This window comes from Macaca nemestrina, chromosome 11 (assembly GCF_043159975.1).
Source record: "Macaca nemestrina isolate mMacNem1 chromosome 11, mMacNem.hap1, whole genome shotgun sequence".
Taxonomy (NCBI): Eukaryota; Metazoa; Chordata; class Mammalia; order Primates; family Cercopithecidae; genus Macaca; species Macaca nemestrina.
The window spans coordinates 114308039-114334344 of record NC_092135.1 but is presented as its reverse complement, the minus strand read 5'-3'; the positions used below and the strand labels follow the sequence as shown (position 1 = coordinate 114334344).

Below are 26306 nucleotides of genomic sequence, written 5' to 3'. Positions count from 1 at the left end.
GTAATACTATTGCCCTCATTTTAATAATGAAAAAACTAAGGCACCAAGAGGTTAAGTAATTTGTCCAACATTCTCCAAAAACCACATACATCATTGTACATTTATGCTAAAAAGCCACATTGTCTTGTTTTTCATAGTCACATCTATTGACCTTCACGTGTCATTCTTTTCCATATTTGTGTTCCAGAAATTGCCATGACAGAAAGGACATATTCATTGCCATGAGAACAAGTTTTCCCTAAGCATAGTTAGATTAATTTATTTGAGTGAAATAAATTCACATTGCTCTGAAACAACAGTACAGGAATGCTGTGCCATTGCTTCAAACCATACAAATGGACAAATGGCACACACACACAGTACACTGGGAAGCTGGGCTTATGTTTGGAGAGCTCTCTGAAGTTGAAGATTGACAACACAAGTGATGGTAACTATGTGGTGCTTCTCTCATGGAAGTTGGAGAAGCACAGAGATGAGAAGATTCACAGGTTCCATGATCCTGTGCTGATCGCCCAAGTGTGAGAAGGTCCTTCACCTAGGCTGGAGTCTAGCCCTGGAATTGGAACTGTGGTGCTGCAGCCAGGAAGGCCCCTGAGCATGGGAGGTTCTTGCCGCCATGCACCTATTTGAGTCCTTTACCTTGGAGCTTCTCTCACCTGCTTTGGGGGAGCAGACCAACTCTTCCCTGTACCTCCTGCCATGATGCTTTCACAGCCAATTAAAATTCTATTCCATTCTCAGCAAGGAAGCTGGCAGCCTTGGGTCTTCCCAGCAGGATGGGCTGGCTGCAATTAATGTCCCTTCTGGAGCCCGATTAGCGAAGGAGAGGCCGGGATACTTATCCTATCCCCAAAGCCACATTTAAATTAGGAAATGGGGGTTTCCCAGCTTATTGCCTCTATTAAGAATCATCAGTTAATGCAAAAGTGTTGACTCCTTTCTATTTCATTTGTGGTAGTGGACCCAGATTAGAAAGCCAAGAGGTCATTTCACAACTGAATGGTCCCGGGAACAAAGGGAGGAGATACTCTTTGACTCCTTTAGTCTCCGAATTCCAGACCATTGGAACGAATGGAGGGCACACTTGATTAGGCACAGGCTAGGAGTTGGGGATTCAACAGAAGCCACGGGAATAATGTTTATTATTATTATTATTATTATTATCTTTGAGCTTTGAATGTAGAACGTAGTGCATAAGAATGATGCATTTAAGGGCCAGGCATGGTGGCTCACTCCTGTAATCCCAATACTTTGGGAGGTCAAGGTAGATGGATTGCTTGAGCCCAGGAGTTAAAGACCAGCCTCAGCAACATAATGAAACCCTTCTCTATAAAATATACAAAAAAATTTAGCTGTATGTGGTGGCACACATCTGTAGTTCCAGCTACCTGGGAGGCTGAGGTGGTAGGATCACTTGAGTCTGGGAGGTCAAGGCTGCAGTGAACTGTGATCATGCCGCTGCACTCTAACCTGGATGACAGAGTAAGTCCATCTCAAGATACATATATATATAATATATATTATATATTATATATATTTGAGTTTTTTCCTAAATGCATATATATACACATTTGAATTTTTTATTAAATGCATATATTTATATATTCTACTGGATGTATCCAGCATATATTCTACTGGATGATAAGAGACATCAGGCAGAGGACAGTCAACCTATCCTGAATCAGACAGTGTCTAGCCAATGCACAGATGCATTAGTGAGTTCAGCCAAGATCAACCAAGTCAGATCAGCAGAACCACTCAGCCAACTTGTTGACTTGTGAAAAGTAATAAGTAGTTGTTATTTTAAGACACTAATTTTGGAATGCGTATGCAGAAGTGAAGTCAGCAGCTGGTGTTAACTGATACAGCTAGTAAATGACAGAGCCAGAAGTCGTCTGATCTGAAAGCCTGTGTGTTGTTCATTCACCATGAAAAGATAGGAAAAGGCTGAAATTGCAGCAGGGAAAATACAGGTTAGATTAAGATATGTTTTTAACCACAGAGTCTTTTAGTCACACAAGAGTCTTACTGGGGAAGAGTGTGGGGTTCCCTCATCCAGGTATCTTACAGAAGGCAGTGGTGGGCAGTTATCTGACTGACAGGTTTTTAATGTGGGACCTTTCAGCCCAGGTGTCTCTGCCCTAAAGTTTGCCATCTCAGAGACTGACTATGCTGAGATGCTTGACAAGAATACTCCAAGTCATTCCTGTCATCCGTCAGTTCCAAGGAGAAGGCAAAGCACCCAAACTAAGATTCTGCAGCCTCCAGCTGGCAAGGCACCCCCTGGTTCTCTTTCATGGCTGAGACCCCCCTCCAAGATTGCCACAGTTGCACTACTGCTCATTTCTGACTTAGCTCTTCCCCAGTCCTGCACCCACATCCCACTCCTTCCCTACAGTGTGAAGTAAGGTAGAAAATAGAAAAAAAGAAAAAAGAAAACCGACGGTCTATGTCTTCTGAGCCTTTCTTTTCAGGGTCACAGTGGTGGTACTGTTGACAGTTGCCCATGAGAATGAGGAGAAAGGACAAGACCTTGAACATGAGGCAATAGCAGCAGATAGTGACATGCTCAGATGATACAGATGGAAATTTGTGTCATCCTCCTGAAGGCCAATTTGGCAGTATATATTAACAGCCTTAAAAATGTCCTTTGAATTAGTAATTCCACTCCAGGACTGTCTTCTCAGGAAACTCATGGACAGGACCTGTGAAATCATGGATCACTATGAGAATTTTTTCGTGACATAGTGTGAATGGAAAAATACAAGTTAAAAACAGGCTGTACGTTATGTTCCTGATTTAGGGGGAATTATATGTGTGGGAAGGGGCTGTAGTTATGAGGAACATTTTGATTTATAATAAATCTATACATTTTTAAAGATATTTTAAGGGCCGGGCGCGGTGGCTCAAGCCTGTAATCCCAGCACTTTGGGAGGCCGAGACGGGTGGATCACAAGGTCAGGAGATCGAGACCATCCTGGCTAACACAGTGAAACCCCGTCTCTACTAAAAAATACAAAAAACTAGCCGGGCGAGCTGGCGGGCGCCTGTGGTCCCAGCTACTCGGGAGGCTGAGGCAGGAGAATGGCGTGAACCCGGGAGGCGGAGCTTGCAGTGAGCTGAGATCAGGCCACTGCACTCCAGCCTGGGCGACAGAGCGAGACTCCGTCTCAAAAAAAAAAAAAAAAAAAAAAAGATATTTTAAGATGGGAATCATGTTTCCTTCCCAGCCTCTGGGCATGTACATCCATGGCTATCTTGAATGTAGCAGGAAAACATACCTTAAATACATAACAGAGGCTGGGCATAGTGGCTCATGCCTGTAATCCCAGCACTCTGGGAGGTCAAAGCAGGTGAATCTCTTGAGCCCAGGAGTTCGAGACCAGCCTGGGAAACATGCTGAAACCCCATTTCTACAAAAAATGCAAAAATTAGCTAAGCATGGTGGCGCACACCTGTAGTCCCAGCTACCCGGGAGGCTGAGGTGGCAGAATCACTTGAGCCTGAGAGGTCAAGGCTGCTGTGAGCCATACTGTGCCACTGTACTCTCCAGTCTGGACAACAGAGCCAGACCCTGTTAAAAACAAAACAAAACAAAACAAAAAAACCTAAAAGACTGGCAAAAAGTAGTCTAGAAAATAAAGTGGTTGAAATGATCAATGACATGAGAATAGAATTTAAAAATAGAACTTTTCAGGGTGGACGGATGATGGCTGAGCAGAAGATGAATGAAGATTAAATAATTGTGAAGCATAAGAGGATGGGGAACATGAGCTTGGGTCACCAAATCCCAGAAAATAACTGAGAACAGCAGGTCTTGATTGCTTGCTTAACTATCTAATCATCTGAAATAAAAAAGGTAATATGTTATATACCAGCTACTAATTAAGTGAAATGCAGGCCTGAAAAGCATGGCAAAAGCTGAGAATCCATCTGGATTTGAGAGAGTGTGTCCTCGCTTGTGAATGGCTCTTGGGCAGGTGCCCTCTTGAGTTCTCAACACCAGGGCTAAGAGTCAGTTCTCAACCAATACTGCTGAATAGCTCCTAAGGGAAGACCATGGGGGAGGGCGTGGTGGCTCACAGTGGGAGGCTAAAGCGAGCGGATCATCTGAGGTGGGGAGTTCAAGATCAGCCTGACCAACATGGAGAAACCCGTCTCTACTAAAAATACAAAAAAAAAGTAGGCAGGCGTGGTGGTGCATGCCTGTAATCCCAGCTACTTGGGAGGCGAGGCAAAAGAATTGCTTGAACCCAGGGGAGGCGGAGGTTGCAACGAGCTGAGATTGTGCCACTGCACTCCAGTCTGGGCAACAAGAGGGAAATGCCATCTCAAAACACACACACACACACACACACACACACAAACAACAACAACAACAACAAAGAAGAAGACCATGGGCTATGGCCTCTCTCCTTTGGATGGAAACAGTGCTGGTCCATAAATATCCCCCTGATCCCTGAGTGCAGAGGTGTGGGCTGTTCTATGAGCTTTGGCCCTGTCTCATGCTGATTTTCATATACAGATCAGAATGGGAAAACTGGAAGGCACTGGTGAGCAAGGAAGACCCCAGGGCTCCCTTCCATCTGCCAAGACTAGAGGTAGGCAATCTGACCAGAGGCTGGGGGAGGGGAGGAGGACCTTTGATGACCAGGCCCTTCCCAGCTCTAGAAGTAAGGGATGTAGAATTCTTTGAAACAGAAAATAAAATTGCCAAGATGACAGAAGCTACAGCCACTTGGAGCAGCTTAGCAGAAGCTCGGAGTCAACAGACCGAAGTCTATTCACACGCCATAGTAATTCAGATTCTACTTAGCATGCTTATTCCTGACAGGGAACTGGAGCCAATATTTCAGGAATAGTACGTTTCCTTGAGAGGTGTGAAAAGAACTGGGCCAGGTTTTCAGCAGACTCTGGCACAGCTATCACCTGGTGAGAACGACGAGGCATCAATCTCGCAGGGGCGCAGGACCCACCCTTTGGCGCTCTGAGCCCAGAGCAGGGTTTGGTCTTGAATTTTTTCCTAGTTCAGTGCTGCCCCATTGCGCCACCCTCACAAAGGCCAGTGCCCTCTCTGGGTGGCAGGTTTTTCAGTTTAAATTGAGTATAATGATGAAGCTGATAATGAAGAAGAAATACAAGTCCCATATAGAGAAAGAATTGAAAAACAATTTAAATGTTTACTGCAATGTCTTTATAAAGTGAGTAGAGAAAATGATAGGGCAGAGATTTCTTTTTCTTTCTCCCGTTCCGTTTTCCTTGCTAAGCTCTTAAAATGCAGATCATTTTACCCTTTGGGCCCTGCTTTCACTTTCTGTAGGCAAAACAAAACCCCCAGTTTCTCCTGGAAACACACACAAGCTCACAGCCCTACCTGAAAGCCGGGAGGTGAAGAGAGGAGATGGCTGTAAACGTTCACAACTTAATACCTGTTTGTTTCCTCTGGTCACAGAAGGTGGAAACACACATGTGCAGGAAGAAGGCTTGGGGAGGGGTGAGTCCTTAGGAAGAGACATGGAGGCAGGCAGGTGCAGGAAGGGCTGGGGTATCTGATTTTTTTTTTTTTTTTTTTTTTTTTTGAGACAGAGTCTCACTCTGTTGCCCAAGCTGGAGTGCAGTGGTGCAATCTCGGCTCACTGCAACCTCTGCCTCCCGGGTGCAAGTGATTCTCCTGCCTCAGCCTCCCAAGTAGCTGGGACTACAGGCACATGCCACCAGGCTTGAGTAATTTTTTTGTATTTTTATTTTTATTTATTTTTGTTTGTTTGTTTATTTATTTATTGAGATGGAGTCTCACTCTGTTGCCCAGGCTGGAGTGCAGTGGCACAATCTTGGCTCACTGCAACCTCCACCTCCCAGGTTCAAGCGATCTTCCTGCCTCACCCCCCCAGTAGCTGGGATTATAGGCATGGGCCACCATGCCAGGCTAATTTTTCTATTTTTAGTAGAGAGAGAGTTTCGCCATGTTGGCCAAGCTGGTCTCGAACTTCTGACCGCATGATCCACATGCCTTGGCCTCCCAAAGTACTGGAATTACAAGCGTAAGCTACCACGCCTGGCCATGGGGTATCTGTTTTGCCCTTTCCTCCCCTTGACACAACCAGGCCGTTAGCCACACCTGGAGACTGCTGGCTTTCAGCAAAGTTATGACCCACACACATGATCTAGGCTTCCAGGCAACTGTGCACTCTCAGGTTTCAGAAATGATGAACTTCATTTACAAGGCAGTAGAGTGAGGTGCCTGGGAAGGCCACACACGGAAGGCACCCCTTATCCACAAGCCAAGAGAGCAGTGTCCTCTCCCTACCTCTTTTTGTTAGGATGTGAAGAGATGAAGGATAGATAGGTGGGTACCTGAGAGCCACCAATGACACCACAATAAACACTCCCTAGGTTTCAGACAGGGTCCTAAGAACATCTCACAGCCAGGTGCAGTGGCTCATGCCTGTAATCCGAGCACGGCAACATGGCGAGACCCCATCTCTACAAAAAATAAACAGAATTACGGCATGGTGGTGCATGCCTGTAATCCCAGCAACTCAGGAGGCTGAGGTGGGAGGATCCCTTGAGCCTAGAAAGTTGAGGGCTGAAGTAACTTGAGATCACGCCACTACACTCCAGCCTGGGTGATAGGGCAAGACCCTATCTCAAAAACCAAACCAAAACAAAAAACAAAAAAACCCCTCACCTTCTACTATCCCACTGAATCCTCATGAGCACCTGGGGAGGCAGGAAGTATCTTTGGTCCCACTTTACCCCTGAGAAAACTCACTCCAGGTCAGCAAGGATTCAACACAGCCAGCTTGGGTCTGCCTGCCCCGCTAACCATGCTGCATCACCCCATGCGTGTCGGGTGCTCAGGACAATACCCGGCTTCTAGTACACATTCAAAGGTGTGAGCTACCAAGAGAGGCTGCAACAATAGCAGAAGCACTAGCAAAGCGGTATAGCTGCAGATGGTGTGGATGGGGTTTGGAGTGGGTAAGTACCTTGCACAGCATCCCTCACCTAGCAAGTGGAAGAACTGGGATTTGAACCCAGCAGTCAATGCTTGCATACAGGGTTTGGCACCTGGTAAGTGCTCAGTAAGTTTCAGCTATTGGTATTTATTTTTATCTTCGTATACATAAGAGTCTTAAAGTAATATAGGAGACAGAAGGTTTGCTGAGGTGTATCTGGTCCAGCGCTTCACAAAATGAGTCTCAGCCAAACTCACTTCAAGAGAAGAGAGGGTCTTCATGGAATCAGAATCTCTGGAGTGAAGCCTGAGCTTCTGAATGTGTAACAAGCCTCCCAGGTGATTCTTACGCAAGCTAAACTCTGAGAACCAAGAAATCAGGGCTTAGATTGCTTAAGCCCGTGGCCGCCAGCCAGAGAGGGTGGCAGAGCTGGAATTGATTCGTAGGAAAGATCTTGCTTTTTTTGCTTTGTAAGAGTCAGTGATACACAGAAGGGGTTCTAAGTGCCTAGGGCCATGATCCGGAACATTAGTGAAGTGTAACTTGTCATCACAGCTCATTTGCACTTGCAACATCTGCTGTTTCTCTGAACATACTGAATATTAATTACAGTGACTGAAAATTAATTTTTGAAGAATTTCACCACAGCTCCTACAAACACCACCACGAGAGTTTTGCACAGCTGAGGCTGGGATCCCTCTGCTTGTATGCAGAGATCACGGAGGGCTGCTCGTAGGAGGCAAGAGTATTTGCCACTTAACTTGCCAGGGAGCCTGTGCCTTTGCCTTGGCTTGAGTTCTGGGAAAGAGAGAGAACATGGTGACCTGGCATGCCTGAAATTCCAGGGTAGTGGCCTGGACCTTGGAAACAGGCCCAGCCCACCGTATGCAAACAGACCAATTCTGGTCACGCAAGATTTATCTAAATTATGTTTTTCTATTTAGCCAGGGGGAGAACTGAGAGCAGGTCAGTCTTTAATTGTAGCTGTTTGGTAACAATGGTGATGGTAATGATGAGTTATGCAGAAAGACAAACGGACAGTATATTACACATGTAGGTCGTCAGAAATACAGATATGATTATAAATATACACTTTAAACGTGACCTTTTTTTTTTCCTGCCAGCCCCCGTAAAGCTTGGTTTGTTTATTATGCAGATCATGTTTGACTTCATAGAATTGGATGTTATTTAAATTCAATTATTGTGAGGCTAAGTTCTTCTTTCTAGTACCAGTTGAGTAAATTTAGAGGCAGTTAGAGGGAATAGGTGCATTTGTCTTATACCAGTAAAATTATAGGGAGAAAAGCACTGTAGGAACAAAATAATTATTGTGAAAATGAAAAGCATAGTTTTGGAGGGTTTGGCTTGGATCTTTTTGTTTTCCTTGTCTCTTTTTACATTCTTTTTTTACATTGAAATGATGAGCAGAAAGGCTGGAAAATATTCCATGAAGACAGAAGCAGATTAAATATGTGTGTGTGTGTGTGTGTGTGTGTGTGTGTGTGTGTGTGTGTGTGTGAGAGAAAGCAAACTGCTGGTAGGAGAGTAGAACTAGAAATAATTATGGGGTTAATTGGATTTAGTGTAGATAACTACAGCTCATTAAGGCCTTAAATATTTTTTTCCCTAGTAATAGAGTTCTTTCTTTTTTTAATCAAATTATCTTGCAACAATGCCTTATTTCCTCTTGCCAGTGTCAACACACTGTTAGTCTCCTGAAGCCAAGACTTGGCCTTGGTGCGATCAGGAGGGAAGCAAGAATCCCATTGTGAGCCGGCCGGGAAGGGAGCATGTGAAATGCCATGGACAGCTGGTGCAGCTAAAGGATTGGCTGGGACAGACTCCAACCAGAAAACAAAGAGCTGCTCACACACTATCAGACACCACATGAGGAGAATTCAGATTGGCTGGTCTGTGAACAGCAATGGATTCTAGGGCCATGGGAGATCTTTGAAGGTCATCTTGCCAGCCAGCCTGCCTCCCACAGATAAGGGGGAAACTCACTTAATCATTCTCTAGGGCAGCAGGAGTCAAAGCCTTCTCCATTCATCTCTCCTCCACAATCTTTGTTGGAAAGAAGGTCTTTATGATAGGTTATTTTTCTTGATCCTGATACCAAAATACATTGACCTCCCACAGGTCTGTAGAGTGAAGAAATTACTGCCTGGTGTCTTGAAGGAAGAAGACACTGGAATCTTCTGGTTTCTCCTAGCTTATTTCTGTTCGCTGGCCCCATTGGTGATCCCCTTTTGTGTCCTCCCCCGCCTAACCCTTTCCACCAACCCAGATCACAGACACAAATAGTTGGTCAATATCACACACAGTTTGGTTGTGCCAATAAAATTGGGTGTGTGTGTGTTAGCTGGTTCCTCAAATATAGGAGTCCAAGAAGTGTTACAAAACAGTACTTTCTCTCGCAAGTCTATCATCATAGAGACGATCTAATATGGACACTGGAGAATTCCTACTATCTCTGTCATCTCTCCTTATTCTCCTCCACAAATCCGGTGAATTTTTCTACTTCTATACCCATTCCTCCCCACACCAATACACATGGGCTCCACCTCCACCCTGGAGGGGAAATTCTGATTTTAAGGCTTTAGATTCTCTGAGTCTTCACAGTGGAACAACTACAAGGCAACTGGACATTTCCTGCTGATGTGGACTCCATCTCAGAGTAAATTTTAATGGGTTGCTATGATTCCAAAAACCTCTGTCCCTTAACTTTGTCTTAACAGATATCTCCCCCTCACCAAGGGTTGGATTGTGAATAAAGTGTGAAGGGGAAGTAAAACCCCATGTTGTCCCACCCCCTAACATAAACACACACCAATTAATACTCAATAAATACTACCTACTGGGAACTGGTTTAGAGGAAAGGGACTCAGGGGAAAGCACGATATGGTTTCTGTCTTGGTGTTAATATCATAACAGGGGAGCCAGCAAGGCCATCTCTTACATCGGGACAAAGAAGGTAAGGGTCTGATGGACAGGCTGCTGTGGGTGGGAGAAGAGACAGAAGGCAGGTGTCACTGCAATGGGCAGACAGGATATGGGCAAATTTGATGGACAGACTGGTTCCACAGCCCTCCTTTTCCATTTTCTTGAGCAAGTAACAACCTCTCTATCTTCTCTATAAAGTGAAGGAAATTGTTATTAGCTTCATTTAGCTATTGAGGTAGTAGGTGGTATAATGTCTGTGAAAGTGTTTGTATGTAGAATTGTGAAATATTTATAACAATAGAATTATTAATAAGAAAATGTTACAGAGAGGAGAAAGAAAGAAAGCCAGAAAATTGATCAACATTTGAAGTGGGTGAGAAGGTAGGCTTAGAGATGAGGAGATCTGCTATAAACTCTTACCTATTAGCCAGCATTTACTGAGAGCTTACTGTGTGCCAGGCATGGAGCTAAACAGACTCTCTTACTACCTTCCTCCCTCAGTTTCACAGAGGAGCCATTTTATTTTAAAGGAAAGGACACTTAGTGCTGCCACAAGCATACTTTATTTCTCTAGTCTAATCACCCTAGAACTCTCCTGGATGACTATTTTATGCCAGTCCTCAGACCTTCAGGGCATCCTCCCCAATCTTCACTCTCAGCCCGTGCCTTTTCTTCATATTGCACTTAGAAAATAGAAGAAACCAGAAAGAAAACTTGCCAAGTCCATGATTAATGCTTTATTCCCATCAGCAGCATTTGACAAGGTCCATTGCTCCCTCTTTTCTTGGAACACTATCTTCTTCTTGGCTTTTGGAAAAATATACTCTTGCCATCTCACTGAGCTTCCCTTCTCAGTCTCTTCTGCTGGTTCTTCTACATCTCCTGACCTCTAAACCTTGGCATCCTCTAGCGATCAGGTCTGGTACCCTTTCCTTTTCCTACCTACACTCACTGCTTTGGTTGTCTCATTCAGACACATAGCTTTTAACACCATCTGTACACCAAATGACTCTCAACTTTATATCTTGAGCCTGGACCTTCCCCCTAAACTCCAGATTAACATACCTCTCAATACTTATGTGACATCTCCTCCTGGATATCTAACAGGCATCTCAAAGTTGACACTTTCAAAACTGAACTCCCAATCTTTCCTCCAAACCCGCTTCTCCTTCAGTCTTCCCCATCTCAATTAAAGGCAACTCCCTATCCTTCTCATTGTGCAGGTCAAAATTAGCATCATTCTTGACTTTTCGGCTTCTCTCCTTACCACATCCAACCCATCAGCAAATCTTAACATCTACATCCTCAAAATATCTCCTAAAACTGACCATTTATCAGGACTTCCTCTGCTACCATAGTGGTCTAAAACACCATCATGACTCACCTGGGTGAACACAACACCAGCCTTTATTTGCCTCCAGTCTGTTTACAATAGAGCAGCCAGTGATCCTGTCAAATATGATCAGATCATGCCACTCTCCTCTGCTCAAAACACTCACGATTGCCCATCTCATTTACAAATGCCAAGTCCTTAAAATGATTTACAAGCCTGGCCTGATCTATCCCCTGACTCCTGATCCGTGTTATATCTCTGACTGCATTTTCTGCCCCTCTCCCTCTAAACTTCTCTACCCTAGAGACACCAGCCTCTTTGGTTCCCCTAGAACATACCAGGCATGTTTCTGCCTCAGGACCTTTGCACTTGATGTTCCCTCAGTCCAGAATGCTCAGCCCCCAAATAACTGTATGGCTTGCTCCCTTACTTTCCTCGGCTCTTCATTCAAATACCTCCATTGAGTGAAGCATTCATACATAGCCACCCTATGTAGGATTTCAACTCCCCCCCTCCTTCTATTCCATTTCCCTTTTCCCTGCTTATTTTTCTCCATCTCACATAACAGCCTCTTAGGTACATATTCTTTATTATTTTTTAATCATATTTATTGTCTGTCTTGACTAGAGAATTTTAGTCAGTTCCATTCACTGTAGTATCCTTATCACCTAAAACAAAACCTAGAACATAGTAGGTAAACATTTAATGAATGAATGATAACTGAGCAAGGCCCACAGATGTTAAGCAACTCGCCCAGGGTCACACAGATTGTAACAGCTTGGATATACCCAAGTCTGCCTGAGATTAGAGCCCAAGCTTTTAACCATCATATTAGTCTTATTAAGGAACATGTCCCTAAACTGTACCCCAAGGCTGATGTTGCTATTGTCTCCTTGTTCTGTTCTCTCAGATTTCCAAACTGCAACATGGTACAGGACTGTCTTTGCTACACTAGACTGTGTTTATTTATTTCTACTCAGTGGCAGGGTTGCCTGGCATCTGTGTGGGCAGAAGGGGAAGTCTTTGATTTACCTGTCACTACCAATGGCAACCAGGTAACCTAGGGACTCCTAAAGCGAGACCTTCAGACTGAAAGAGGTAAAAAATGAAACAAGCTCAAAATAAACAGGAAGAAATCTATGAATGGAGAAACAACCGGAGACTGGTGCCTGCAGCTTGCTGTGTTATTGGCAGTGTTGGGAGGGAAACAATTTCTTCTCAACCGTTACAAGTTTCTAGTTGGGACAGACCCTTGTAACAAAAGACAGATTAACAAGAGAAAAACTAGCAAGTTTATTAGGGTATGCAGTGTGTATCACGTAAGAGAAACTTCAATGAAAGGTAATTCACTGGCTTAGAACTCTGGCTAATATAGCATCTTCAACAAAAACAATCTATTTTTACAGAAGTGGCAAGACAAAGGAAAAGGACTTTGAGTGGTTATGGGCAGCAACTCCGGGGGAAAGAAAACAAAGGGCAGAAAAACTTTAGTAAACTTTGTTAATATAAATTCCTCTATTGCAGTAAGCCTTGCAGTGAGCTGAGACTGCGCCACTGCACTCCAACCTGGGTGACAGAGAGAGACTCTGTCTCCAAAAAAAAATATATATATATATATATATATATTTTTATTTTTATACATTTATTTATATTAAATTTTTTAATATATTCATATATAGAGATATATAAATTCCTCTGGTGTCATCTGGAGGTTAATGAGAGTCTAAAGCTGTCTTCAGTGTTTACTTTTGTTCTCCCGATGGAGAGGCAGAGACAGGATAACTTTTGTCTTTGTAAATCTAAGTCCTACTTTTATGCAAATAGAGAAAGAGAAGAGAGCTCTCCTAAATCTGCTGCTTCTTAATCGTCTTAGCTCAACACGCCTTCGTATTTTGGGGAGGCATATTATGGTCTCCCACTGCAGTGAGCGAAATACATCTGTTCTCCCTCCCACCAGCTCCATCCCTCCTGCCTCCTGCCTCTAGCACGACCCCACTTAATCCATACAAGAGGCCTGCACTCTTCTTCTGTTTGGCATCCCCTGAAAAGAAGGTTCCCCAGATGCTCCCAGTGTCCCCATGGTGACACAAGGGATGATCTTGGGCTAGAAGTCAGGTTCCCTTATCCATCCCAGAAGGGCAGAGTCTCTTAGAAAATTCTTTAATCTTTACTGTTTTTGGTGACTCAACTGACTCTTTTCTTTCGGCAGTCGTTCCCTTCCTTATCTGTTTCACCTGTCTTAGAGTGACAGTAGGAAATAGAGTTGTAGAAGAAAAAACTATGACATTAAAGTTCTTACAGAAATGTGAGTTAGAATTGTAACAGTTTAACAGGAGGACTTACTTGTGCCATGCACTGTGTCAAACCCTTGCATGCATGATCTCATTTAATCCTTACAGGCCAGGCACAATGGCTTACGCCTGTAATCCCCACATTTTGGGAGGCTGAGGTAGGAGGATCATTTGAGCCCAGGAGTTTGAGATCAGCCTGGGCTACATGGCGAAATCTCATCTCTACAAAAAATACAATACATGTTGCTGGGCATGGTGGCATGTGCCTGTAGTCCCAGCTACTCAAGAGGCTGAGGTGGGAGGATCATTTGAGCCTGGGGAGGTCAAGGCTGCAGTGAGCCATGATCATTCCACTCTGAACCCCAGCCTGGGCAACAGAGTGAGATCGTGTCTCAAACAAACAAACAAACAAAATCCTTACAACTACCCTTGAGGAGGTAAGAGTTACTTGCCATGGAAAGATGAAGAAATGGAGCCTCAGAGAGGTTAAGAGATTTGGCTAAATTTGCACAGCTGGTGAACAGACACTCCAAAATGAAGCGGTTGTTTCCCAAAACCATGTTCTTAACCACTCCCCCACAGTGTGTCCCTTGGGGGCCAGATGATTAGAGAAGATCCCATTTTCCTTGTTTCAGTCATTCCCAGGGCAGTCTCTGGCCCCAACACTCTGAGCAGATCATTGAGGAAGTGTCTGGTACCCTTTGCATTAATGAGCCCCTTTGATCTGTGGAGTTTGCCGAGCTCTGCAAACAAGATCACAGTAATCCTCCCAGCCCAAATGTTGGAGCCTCAGTAGCTGGGCCAGAAGGGCTTGTCTTTTCCCATACCCTGGGGCCTGCTCAATTAGTAAGCACACTTTAATTGTACATCGCTGATGTGCTCAGTTCTATGGGGTATGTAGGCGCAGCTCTAATCCCAGAGCATTTGAAAACGATGAAGTGAAAAACTGTGGGTAATGATGGGAGACTTGGCTGAGGGTCTGAGCTGGGCCAGGAATTGGGGTGGGACCTGGAGAAGGGGAGACTTACAGGCACAGGTGCAGGTGGGGCAGCAGGAATCAGAGGATGGAAGGCTGATGAGCAGAGCAGGTGGTGAAGCTCAGAGTCTGACGGCCGTGTGACCTTGAGGGAGTCATTTAACCTTTCTCCTCAGTTAGGGACATCTATTATATTGAGAGAATTTTACTAGGGCAGAGGGGGCAGGAATTCACCTCAGTGTCCATGTAGCACCATTTTGGCTTTTAACAGAGTTTACTGCAAGGAGCGTCTTCCTAAGTTTAGCCTGAATCCATCTGGCTCATTTCCACTTCTGTTGCTCTTGGAGACATACAGGTCTGACCAGTAGAAGTTGGCAAAGAGTCCCTGTTAAAGCTTTTTAGAAGCCCTAAACACTAAAAAGATGATGGGCTTTCCCCGAAATGTACATAGAAATACACTAAATCATAACCCACAAAACTTGCCTGAATGCCAGAGTTAAAATAGCTTGTTTCTGGATTCCCCCCAACCCCCACAGCAAATCCCTGATCATCACTTCCTTTATCAAAGTTAAAGTTTTCTAACAGTTTGTTGTTCTTGCTTTATTTACTTTTTTTTTTTTTTTTTTTTTTTTTTTGAGATGGAGTTGCGCTCTGTCACCCAGGCTGGACTGCACTGGTGCCATCTCTGCTCACTGCAACCTCGGCCTCTGCCTCTTGGGTTCAAGCAATTTTCCTGCCTCAGCCTCCTGAGTAGCTGGTATTTTAGGATCATGCCACCATGGCCAGCTAATTTTTGTATTTTTTGTAGAGATGGGGTTTTGCCATATTGACCAGGCTGGTCTTGAACCCCTGACCTCAAGTGATCCACCTGCCTTGGCCTCCCAAAGTGTGGCATTACAGGCATGAGCCACCTCACCCAGACCATCCTTGCTTTCTAATATCTGTAATGCCAGCAGCAAGTCCCTATGCTGCCTTTTGGAGTTTTCTTCTCCCTAAAGGAAAATGAATGATTCTCTGGAGGGGAAGCGGCATAGTCCTTCCCTCTTGACCCTTAGCCAGTCACTGGGATTAGGCCAGGTCACGCTCCTCCTTTCTCCACCCAGATGAGCACGCTGAGGCTCAGGGCGGGGCTCCCGTGAGCGCTGATGGTCCCACAACCAGAGAGCCCAGCTATTGTTATCAGCTGTGCCCCAGGCAGCAGCCCTTCCTGCTTGTCTCTTGGCTGCTGCTTGGGAAGCAAGGCGTGGAGACTTCACTGTCGCTCAGCACTGTTGCCAGGGACCAGAAGTAATGTCTCTTACCTGATGGGCCATTTGACATGGCTGCTTAACAACCCGATTAATCAAACCCAGCTCATCCTGTTAGAATTAATGAGCCTGGAAATGCTGCCACGAATAATGAGGAATTTCGCCCCTCCCCCAGCACGTCTCTCCACTCACCCCCTCCTGTTTCCTTTTCAGAGTCATATAGCAGCTCCTCAGTACAAGGGCACTTAGGCCTTGATGAGTGTGCCGAGTGCCCAGCAACGTGGGCATGTCCCGCCTCTTCTTTTCCTCTCCAGGAGGTGGCTGCCTACCTGGAGCCAAAGGCTGGCCATGTCCTAGAGAAGCAAAACCTCTCGTTCATAAGACAGATACGCATGCATTCAGCTCTCAAAGTTGTGTTGAGTATCAAAATTTACCAGGCCCTTTACTAGATGTTAGGGCTGCAATGATGGGTAAGACATTGTCCCTGTGAGGGGCAAATGGGGGCGCGCTATAACAGAGGGTATGGGAAGGGCCTGGAGCCACAGCAAAGGGGGCCTGTTGATACTGGAGGAGCAGAGTGGGGAACCAAGGAGGGTTTCATGGGGATGAGCACCTGAGCATTTCTGCCAAGTTCATTCATTGCACAAATACAGAGTGCCAGGCACTGAGCAAGATGTTTGTTCCCAGAGGTAACAAAATGGATGTGGTTCCCATTCTCATGGAGTGGGCATCTTGTTCCTGTTCTGCAAGGCAATGCAGGCAACCTGAGAAGACCCTTGATTTATTTTTTCATGTACTTATTCAAACATGAAAACTTATTTAGGGCTTGCACCTTGGGTACAGGGCTTGCCACTGGAGGAAAGGGGTGCAAAGATGAATACCTCAGCCTGCCTTTGGGGCTCCTCTGGTGGGTAGACAGGGATATGCGTAGATCCTCATAATGATGCGCCAAGCGTGCTAACAGGGATGTACCCAAGTCACTCAGCATAAGGCACTCAGAGCTCAAAGCACTGTGCTCAACCTGGAGCAGCCAGGGACCACTTCCAGTAGGAGGCGGCATTTGAATCATCTTGAAGACAGAGAGTAACAGCTGACAGGTAGACCAGGTGCAAAAGGACATTCCAAACCTCTTCCAGGCCACAGTGAGATCCTTGAGTGATAGGTGTTGAAATGGAAAAGAAATATGATTCCAGGAATCTTAGAAGGAAGAGCCGATTCCACAGTCTGCAGCCAAGTGCGTGATTACAGAGGCAGATGGAAATCCATAATTTCAAGACCAGCCTGGGCAACGTGATGAAACTCCATCTCTACAAAAAAATAAAGAACTAGCCGGACATGGTGGTGCGTGCCTGTAGTTTCAGTCGTTTGGGAGACTGAGGCCAGAGGATCACTTGAGCCCAGAAGATCAAGATTGCAGTTAGCCACGATCGTACCACTGCACTCCAGCCTGGGCAGCAGAGTGAGATCCTGTTTCAAAAACAACAAACAAACAAACAAACAAAAAACACAGGTTTCAGCCACGACCATCTGACATATGGTCATGGGACATTCTGGAGAGTGAGCCCAAGGCTGCAGTCCACTCAAAGGAGGTTTCAAATCCTGACACCATCTTGCCCAGTTGAGTCCTCTGCCTCTCTGATTCCAACTGGGCTTCCCAGCTAACCCCAGCCAGGCCCAAGGGTGGCTGGAGGGACCCAGACCTTCAGTGAGGGCATCTGCCCAACATCCTAGATCCCCACATCTACACTGGCTAGAGCTGATGGTGGCTTTCCCTTTAACTTGGGTCTGAGCCTTCCAATTCAGTCTCCACTAGCTAGCTTTTGTTATCTGTGTTGCCCGTCTGTCCTTGAGGGCATTTGAGTTTGCAGCCCTTGGCCGAGCCTTTACAGAGACGCTTCTGCAGCCTGACACCCCACTGTGAACAGCAGAGGCTTCCGCAGAACCCAGCCCACTCATCTTCGTAGAACCCTAGGAATTAATAGCACTGTGCTGTATCAAGTAGGAGCAGGGGCTCAGAGGTGTTAGTTGTGCTGACCAACATGGCTTGGCTCTCATGGTGGGGGTGCAGGAGCCCAGGCCTCCTCTGTGGAGTCTGGTGCCCCCAAACAAAGCCTGTGGCCTACTTGGGCGGCCCAAACCAGGCTGCCATGCTCCCGCCCATCACCCACCCACTAGCCACCGTAGGTCTCAGCCTCATCACCTTGTGCTCTCTCCCTGCAGGGGGAGCTGCTGAGCCCATGCCGCTGCGATGGCTCGGTCAAGTGCACCCATCAGCCTTGCCTCATCAAGTGGATCAGCGAGCGGGGCTGCTGGAGCTGCGAGCTGTGCTACTACAAGTACCACGTCATCGCCATAAGCACAAAAAATCCTCTGCAGGTACGACCCAGGGCTGCCCGGTGGGGATGCTGGGCCTGGGGCTTCCACACCACCTGCTTCAGCAGGAGGCTTACTTCACCTTAGATTCAGGGCAGTTTGAGGGAAAGGAAGGAGATGGGCTGGGTGGGCAAGCACGGTGGGTGGCGTGGGGTAGGAGGGGATGAAAGGATATTTGTGTTTTCTCTTAAGCTTCAGCAAGAAGAAGAGGAAGAGATGGAACAAAGAGAGGGAAATAGATACAGAAGGAAAGAAGTGTGGAGAATCAGATAGAAAAGGGAGAATAAGTGATGGATGAATAAATGAATGCAGAAAGGAGAGGAAGAAAGAAGGAAAGGAAAGGAAGAAATGAAGGAGGGAGAGAAGAAGAAGGAAAAGAGAAGGGCCAGAGGGCAGAAGAGAACAGGAAACAAAAAGACAGAAGATGGGAGGGGTGAGGAGAAGGACTGAGATCAAATTATGGGCAGGTAAAGAAGAAATAAAGACTGGGTGTGGTGGCTCACGCCTGTAATCCCAGGACTTTGGGAGGCAGAGGCGGGTGGTCACGAGGTCAGGAGATTGAGACCATCTTGGCTAACATGGTGAAACCCCGTCTCTACTAAAAATACAAAAAATTAGCCAGGTGTGGTGGCGGATGCCTGTAGTCCCAGCTACTCAGGAGGCTGAGGCAGGAGAATGGCATGAACCTGGGAGGTGGAGCTTGCAGTGAGCCAAGATCGAGCTACTGCACTCCAGCCCGGGCAGCAGAGTGAGACTCCGTCTCAAAAAAAAAAAAAAAACAAAGAAGAAGAAATAAGAGTGGACTTAATGGCACTTCTCACACATCAATGTGCATGTAATTGATCTGCAGTCTTGTCAAAATGCAGGCTACTCAGTAGGTCTGGAGCAGGACCTGTTGATGCTTCTGGTTCAGAGGCCACTCTTCCAATGGCAAGGGACAGAGGTAAAACAGAAGAAACAGGAGAGGGAGGCAGAGAAAAATGGGAATATAAGCAATAAGAAATAGAAGAAGGGGAGAGAATATTAAAAAGCTATCCTGGAAAGGCAGGTAGGACCAGGGTGAAATGAGGGCCTGCCACACAGATTCAGACAGAACTTAGGGCTCCTCTGACTGCCCCCACCACTCTATCCCTGCCCTGACACACCCATTGTTCCCAGAGGAGCTGGCAGGCCTGTGCCGCCCTCACAAATGCCCCAAATCAAGCAGCTCTCCTTCGAGGCACACACACATACAGAGAGCATTTTGCTTCTGAAAATACCTCCACATATGCATGATCAGCCAATTAAGCTGCCACATAATCAATTAGTGAGCACGAGCGTGAGGATGGGACTTCAGCTCGTGGCACAGTCTCACTCCTCCTCTCTGGGGTGGTGGTGGAGGGGGGAGTCCTGAAAGCCCAGGAGTTGTAATGGGGGTTGGGGGGGGGGGTTGGCGATGGGGTCTTTGTATGGAGGAGCAGCTGGAAGCACCCACAGCTATGGTGTCCAGGTGTTTTGTTTCACACCCCATGGAGTTTTACATGGGGCAATCCCAAGAATGAGCCTGTGTGTGTGTGTGTTGCACACACAGGTGTGCTGGGCTTGTGGGGCATTTCTGGAAGGTAGCACTAAAAGCCCCAGGCACCTTAGCCCTCTTAGTAGTATACCAAGGGGTCATAAAGAAGTGCCTTTCCCTGCTGCTGGTTCCATCTTCAATTCATTTCAAAATCTCAAAGTGTCTTAAAATAGCAGTGTCACGAGACAGCTGACTCCACATCCTCTGGGCTCCAGCAGGGGTCTGAATGCATTAACCCTCCCCTTTCTTTTCATCCAGCTCAAGCCTCAAGAAAGGGTCAGATTCCAAACCTGTGAACCCAGCCCAAAGCACCCTTCCTTGGCTCTACCCTTGGCTCATAAAGTGAAAATGCATTTAGGGATAACTTTCTCCTGGGGGTAAAAAACGAAAAGGTTATTCTAATCTCCCAAGTCAGGTAAGCAAGTGGCAGTGTTAGCAATATGAATCTATGAGGATCCATATGCATCTATTCCTGAGTCCCTACCCTGTCTTCCACTGTGAGTTTCTTGACATTCACTGGTGGAGGCTCCCTCTGATTCTGTTGCTCCTGGAAATGCAATGGTGTGTGCTCAGAAAATGCCGTCTCACTTCTGGATAGCACTGGAAGAAGGAAGTAGTTTGGATTAGAAGCGATTTTGTGTGGTTGTGGTCCAAAATGTCCCAATTGTATGTCCTGCACTCCTCAGGTCCAGCAACATGTGAGACAGCTGCCTACTCAGCACAGTGGGCAACTTCTGGGCTGCTATGCCCCAGCCCGGCTGGATCATCTACAGTGTAGGATGGAGCTGGCAGGCCCCACCACAAGTGGGTGGAGCGATGGATGGGAATCCCAGGACTGCCTCTGCTACCAGAGGGGGGAAGTTCCTTCCAGGTCTCCTGGTTATCTTACCTCCTGGTTCATGCCCCAGACAGAGTCATGAGAAATAGGTCAGGCATGGTGGCTCACACTTGTGATCTCAGCACTGATGGAAGGCTGAGGCTGGAGGATCACTTCAGGCCAGGAGTTCAACACCATCCTAGGCAACATAATGAGACCCTGTCTCTACAAAAGAAATTAGCTGGGCATAGTAGCCCATGACTGTAGTCCCAGCTACTCAGGAGGCTGAGGCAGGAGGATTGTTTGAGCACAAGAGGTCTATGTTGTAGTGAGCTATGATTGTGCCACTGCACTCCAGCCTGGGTGGCAGAGCGAGATCCTGTCTCAGAAACAAAGAAAAAAAGTAGTGAGAAATAATACACTATTTAGTGTCCTATGGGGCATCAGCTTAGCGACCCTCTAGAAGCAATATTTCCAGCCAGAAGAACCACTGAGGAAGGAGGCACAGCATGGCTCTGAGGGTCTCAAGGCTTTGTGGCTGCTTCCTACCCTCTCTTTGTTACATCTGAATTGCAATTATTAATGAACATTTAGTTAGTGCTTATTAGGTGCCAGTCAGTGTTCTAAATATTCACATATATTGTCTAATTCAGTCCTGAAAACAACCCAGTGAAGTGGGCACTATTATTTTTCCTAATCTACAGATGTGACGATGGAGGCACAGAAGGGTTCAGCAACGTGCCCAGGCTGACACGGCTACTGAGTGGTAGAGTGGATGTGGGGGTCTGACTCCTGGGTCCAGGTCTTACCCTCTGCACAGGCACGTTTGGGAATACCCCCACCTTGACACGCTGATCTGTATTTTTGCTGAAACGTCATTAAGAACGCCCTTCAAAGCACTGGTTTAAGAGTGATTTCATTTCACACAACACTCTAGGAAGCAGGAAAGACCAATTATTTCTATTTTACAGAAAGGGAAGTTGAGGGTCCTCATGATTTCTTGACTTCTCCTAGGTCAGTGCGTAGGAGCGGAGCCCAGTCAGGATCGGGCCATCTGATCCCTCACTCGGTGCTCCTTCCTGTTCTAAGACACACAACATCCGGTCTCTGTGCTCTTCCCCTTGTCTCTCCGTTCACTGGTGCTGCAGGATGAGAGTTCAGGGGATGGAGAAACCTCATGATACTGAGATCAGAGTGGGGATCTGGTGGCAACCTGGTACCCCGGGTGCCCATCTCCCCCTCCCAGCCCTCCTGTGAGTTTTCAGAGCTCACTCACTCTCTGCTTTCTCCGTCATCTCTGTGGAGCCTCATATGGGACAGACAGGAGGAGAGAGCCTTGTCCATAGCACCCCGCCCTGCTTCTTCGTCACGCTTTACACTGCAGTCAGAAGCCCCATTTAGGTTCCATAGCTGGCTTCAGAGCTGGTAGAAGGGGTTTTAGGGATGAAGAGAAGCTTTCTGTGCCTCTATATTTGGCATTTTTGAAGTCTAGAGGAGCAGGAGAAAGTGAGGATTATGGATGCCTCAATGGTAGAAACAAAAACTCAGCCAGAAGCCCTCTTTCCAGGCAGCAGGGCAGGTCCTGGAAAAAGCATTTGTTGTGCATGAAAGAAGTCTGTATGATGAAGTCATCTTCTGGAAAATCCTTTCATTATGTGTAACCCTAGGCAGGGGAAACAGTGGAAAATGTAAAGCCCCAATTACCTGTAACGGAGCCTATCTGTATAATTAAATGTAGAGGCTCATGTCCTACGTCTGGACCAGCAAGTGAAATGCTTCCCTACAGTTACAATTCCCTGGGGGCCACCGGCCAGGCCAATCCCAGCTACAGCCAGAATGAATCAATGCTTCCATCCAGGTCTCCCTGTTGGCAGAGGGAAAATAGTCTGCCTTTTCTCAGAGTTCAGAGTGAAATGCTTTCTGGGGGTGTTCTTTGCAGAGTGTTATGCAAATGTCTCCAATTGAAAGATGTCCTTCCCCCCACTTTCCCAAATTTGATCCTGTCAGTCCTCTGCATAAAACCATTCATATCATCACATCTACACTTAGGACAAAGCACAAAGTCTCTGCATATTCTACAAGGTTCTGTGTGATCTCTCATTCTTCCTTTTCCAGTTGTCTCACCCCACAAGCTCTTTTGCTGTCTCACTCCACCCACTCTTATCTTCTCCCAGGCTTTTATCCTTCCCATGCTTTCTTCTGGCACAGGCCTTTGCACATGCTCTTCCCTCTGCTGGGAGCAGTCTTCCCTCCTTTCATTGCCTAGTTGACTAGTAACCTAGTCAACTCAAGCATCGCTTCCTCTAGGAAGTCGAATCCCCCTGTCACCGGCTCTCACTGTGCCGTGTTCCTCCCTGACTTACCCTTGATGAATTGCATGTGCAAATAATTATATTGTTGTCTAAGTTCCCTAGACTATAAGCTCCATAAGGGCAGGCACCTTGTCTGTTTTTGCCTAGGGCTTCATTGCCAACACCTAGCATAGTGGCCAGCACATAGAAAATACGCGATATGTATTCCTTGAGTAACTGCATGAATAAACCCCAAGCTAAAAATCTAACTCCTGACTCCTTCAGACCTATACGGCCTGGACCAACCATAGAATCATAGAATTTCAGTGTTGAAACTCACCCACACCCTAGCCTTTAACCCATCTGTCAATACTGCTATAAGCACAGGGCTTTTTCTGTTAAAAAATGAAATGATCGTGTTGATATACATTCAGTAAAATAAGCTGTTTTTCTTCTCTCTCCCCACATCTCATTCCCTGGTCTACTGAATCGGTAACCTCTAGCATATAAATTAAGTGGCATGCAAGGCGATGTTGTAGAAAGCAAGAAACAAACAAACAAACAAACAAAAATCAAAAACAAAGAAGCCTGTGCACTCTCAGCACCTGTTAGTTAGAAAATAGAGGCCGGGCGCGGTGGCTCACGCCTGTAATCCCAGCACTTTGGGAGGCCGAGACGGGCGGATCACGAGGTCAGGAGATCGAGACCATCCTGGCTAACACAGTGAAACCCCGTCTCTAATAAAAATACAAAAAAAAAATAAGCCGGGCGAGGTGGCGGGCGTCTGTAGTCCCAGCTGCTCGGGAGGCTGAGGCAGGAGAATTGCGCGAACCCGGGAGGCGGAGCTTGCAGTGAGCGGAGATCTGGCCACTGCACTCCAGCCTGGGCGACAGAGCCAGACTCCGTCTCAAAAAAAAAAAAAAAAAAAAAAAAAGAAAATAGACTGTGTTTCTCTGAAAAGAATCATCTGGGAGCAGGCCAGGCGCGGTGGCTCACGCCTGTAATCCCAGCACTTTGGGAGGCCGAGGTGGCAGATCATGAGGTCAGGAGATCGAGACCATCCTGGCTGGCTAACATGGCGAAATCCTGTCTCTACTAAAAAGTACAAAAAAATTAGCCAGGCATGGTGGCGGGCACCTGTAGTCCCAGCTATTCAGGAGGCTGAGGCAGGAGAATGGGGTGAACCTGGGAGGCGGAGCTTGCAGTGAGATCATGCCACTGCACTCCAGTCTGGGCGACAGAGCAAAGACTCCGTCTCAAAAAAAAAAAAAAAAAAAAAGTCAGGGGGCCTAGAACACCACCCTCACTAGCTCTGCATTTTCATCATTCTCTCCATTTCTCTGTCTATATCATAATCAAGTCTAAGGGTCTTCCTTTCCAACCATGCCCACCTAGAGCCCCCTCCTTACAATTAACTGTGATCATTTGGTGTGATAGAGATCTTCTCTGCATCTAAAGTTCAATGTGAAATTCAGAAACCTGCAAAATGCACATTGTACCACAGGTTGGAAAGCCCTGGCTTAAATCTTAAATCAGAGGTGGGCTGTTGGAGCAGCAGACGGAAGAGGGGTGGGAATGGGATGAGGGCATCCAAACGACTGCTAACTGGCCACTCTCTCCCCCACAGTGGCAGGCCATCTCTCTGACGGTCATTGAGAAGGTTCAGGTTGCAGCCGCCATCCTGGGCTCCCTCTTCCTCATCGCCAGTATTTCTTGGCTCATCTGGTCAACTTTCAGCCCCTCGGCAAGATGGCAGCGCCAAGACCTTCTCTTCCAGATCTGCTATGGGATGTATGGCTTCATGGACGTGGTGTGCATAGGTGGGTCTGGGGGCTTGCCTCCATGGGAAGTGGGGAATCATGTGCTCGTGGGATGGACAGATCCCTCAGGATCCCCCATTGTGGGAGGCTGAAGCAGATATGGCCCCAGGCTTGAGACCTCTGAGCTCAGGAGAGGCCAGAGGCTTGGATTCAAGGAGTGGATGGGAAGGGGGAGGAGGCAGGGAAAAGAAGGAAGATCTAGATATTTCCCAAACAAACCTGTCTGCACGGTTGAAGATAAAGATGAGGCTTGCCTCTAGGAGGATTTGAGAAAAATTGTTAAGTCTATGCACCTCAAGCAGGGTGTGCATGGCCTCCTCTCCACTGTGCACCCTACGCTGCCAAGCATGACAAGGGATGCCTGCCCATTTCATTCCATTCTCTTCACAGCAAACTGCCTAGAGACAGCCATGGTTGAATCTGCTCCCACTCCCTGCCTTATTCCAGCTTTCTCTAAGCCTGTTTCAATGCCGTGAGTTTCTCTAGTCCAGTGGTTTTCCAGCTTTGTGTAGTACTGGGGCCTCACACACAGCTCCAGGCTCCCCCATCCCAACCAGGGAATGGAAAAGGAATGTTGCACAGGGAGGCTTCAAATTCTCACTCCTGTTTCATCATGGCATCTGTTCTTTTATCTATTTACATGTATTTCTGTTCCAGATAAAGTTTTGTTTAAAAGGTTTCAGTGTTTTAGAAAAAAAAAAATTGGAACCCACTGCTTTAGATCCTACTCCTTCCCTGACACCACCCCCAAGTTTGTATTCTTCCTTTCTTCCACCATGTAGCTTTGGTGGTGGAGGGCTGGGTCTTTCCCCTCCCTCGCCCAACAGATGATTGTGGCTCTGTTGCGGCTCTGAAGACACGGTCCAAGCAGCTAAGGAGGTGGGGAAGCTCTGGTCAGACATCCCACCCTAGAACTCTCAGGTTATCCCCTAAGTCACAGTCCTGGGAACATTAGAGTTCCACAGTTATCCTCTCTGGGCGTTATTAGTATATTGTATTAAATATGCTACACTTCTCTGTTTGGCAGAAAAATATCTATTAGCTAGAATTTGGCTGGGCTGATGTTTGTGTGAATTTCTTTGGAGTTCTTTAATATTAGGGATCAGAAAAGCCTGGTTACTTACATACTTGTTATAGTAGCCAGATACCAGAGATGCTGGAACTTGTAAACTTGTCTAAGCCATCTTGCTGTCTCTCCAAGTTAGCTAAACCAATATATCAACTCCAAGTTCAAGAGTCTTTTCACTATAGCACCTAGGCAGTGAGAGAAGCAGGCGGCCCAGGTTTGGAGGACTATGAACGGGGAACAATTTGACATTGATGCATTCTAATTTCCTTCCCCCTCCCACCAAACTCTCCTCCTACTCCTGCTGAGCCCTGGATTATTGATGCCAAAAGCCAGGTGTGTCTCCATATGGAGGTTTATAGCAGCTCTGGCATGGAAGGGGGAAACAGTGGAGGGGCCCCTCTAGCTGCCCTTCATTCTCCTTCAGGCAGGCTTTAGATCAGTCTCTGATGTGTCCTTCTATGAGACATGCTTTCCTGTCACATGATGTATTAGTCAACTAGTCAGCACTGGCTGCAATAACAAACAATTCCACAAATCGCAGTGCCTTACAACAAACATTTATTTCCCATTCAGGGGTTTGGAAGATGGCTTTGGCTCTGCTGAGGTTGGCTGGGTTTAACTTCTGGTTGTGC

The 26306-nt window shown here is 46.5% G+C and overlaps 1 protein-coding gene across 1 annotated transcript in view; it reads left to right on the top strand.

The window, feature by feature from the left end:
* MARCHF4 (membrane associated ring-CH-type finger 4) overlaps positions 1-26306 on the top strand; it is a 112624-nt gene that overhangs the window by 68178 nt on the left and 18140 nt on the right. The window contains exons 2-3 of the mRNA XM_011740548.2: positions 17970-18125; positions 24413-24605. Of these exons, the coding sequence (XP_011738850.2) occupies positions 17970-18125; positions 24413-24605 (349 nt within the window). The remainder of the gene's footprint in view (positions 1-17969; positions 18126-24412; positions 24606-26306) is intronic.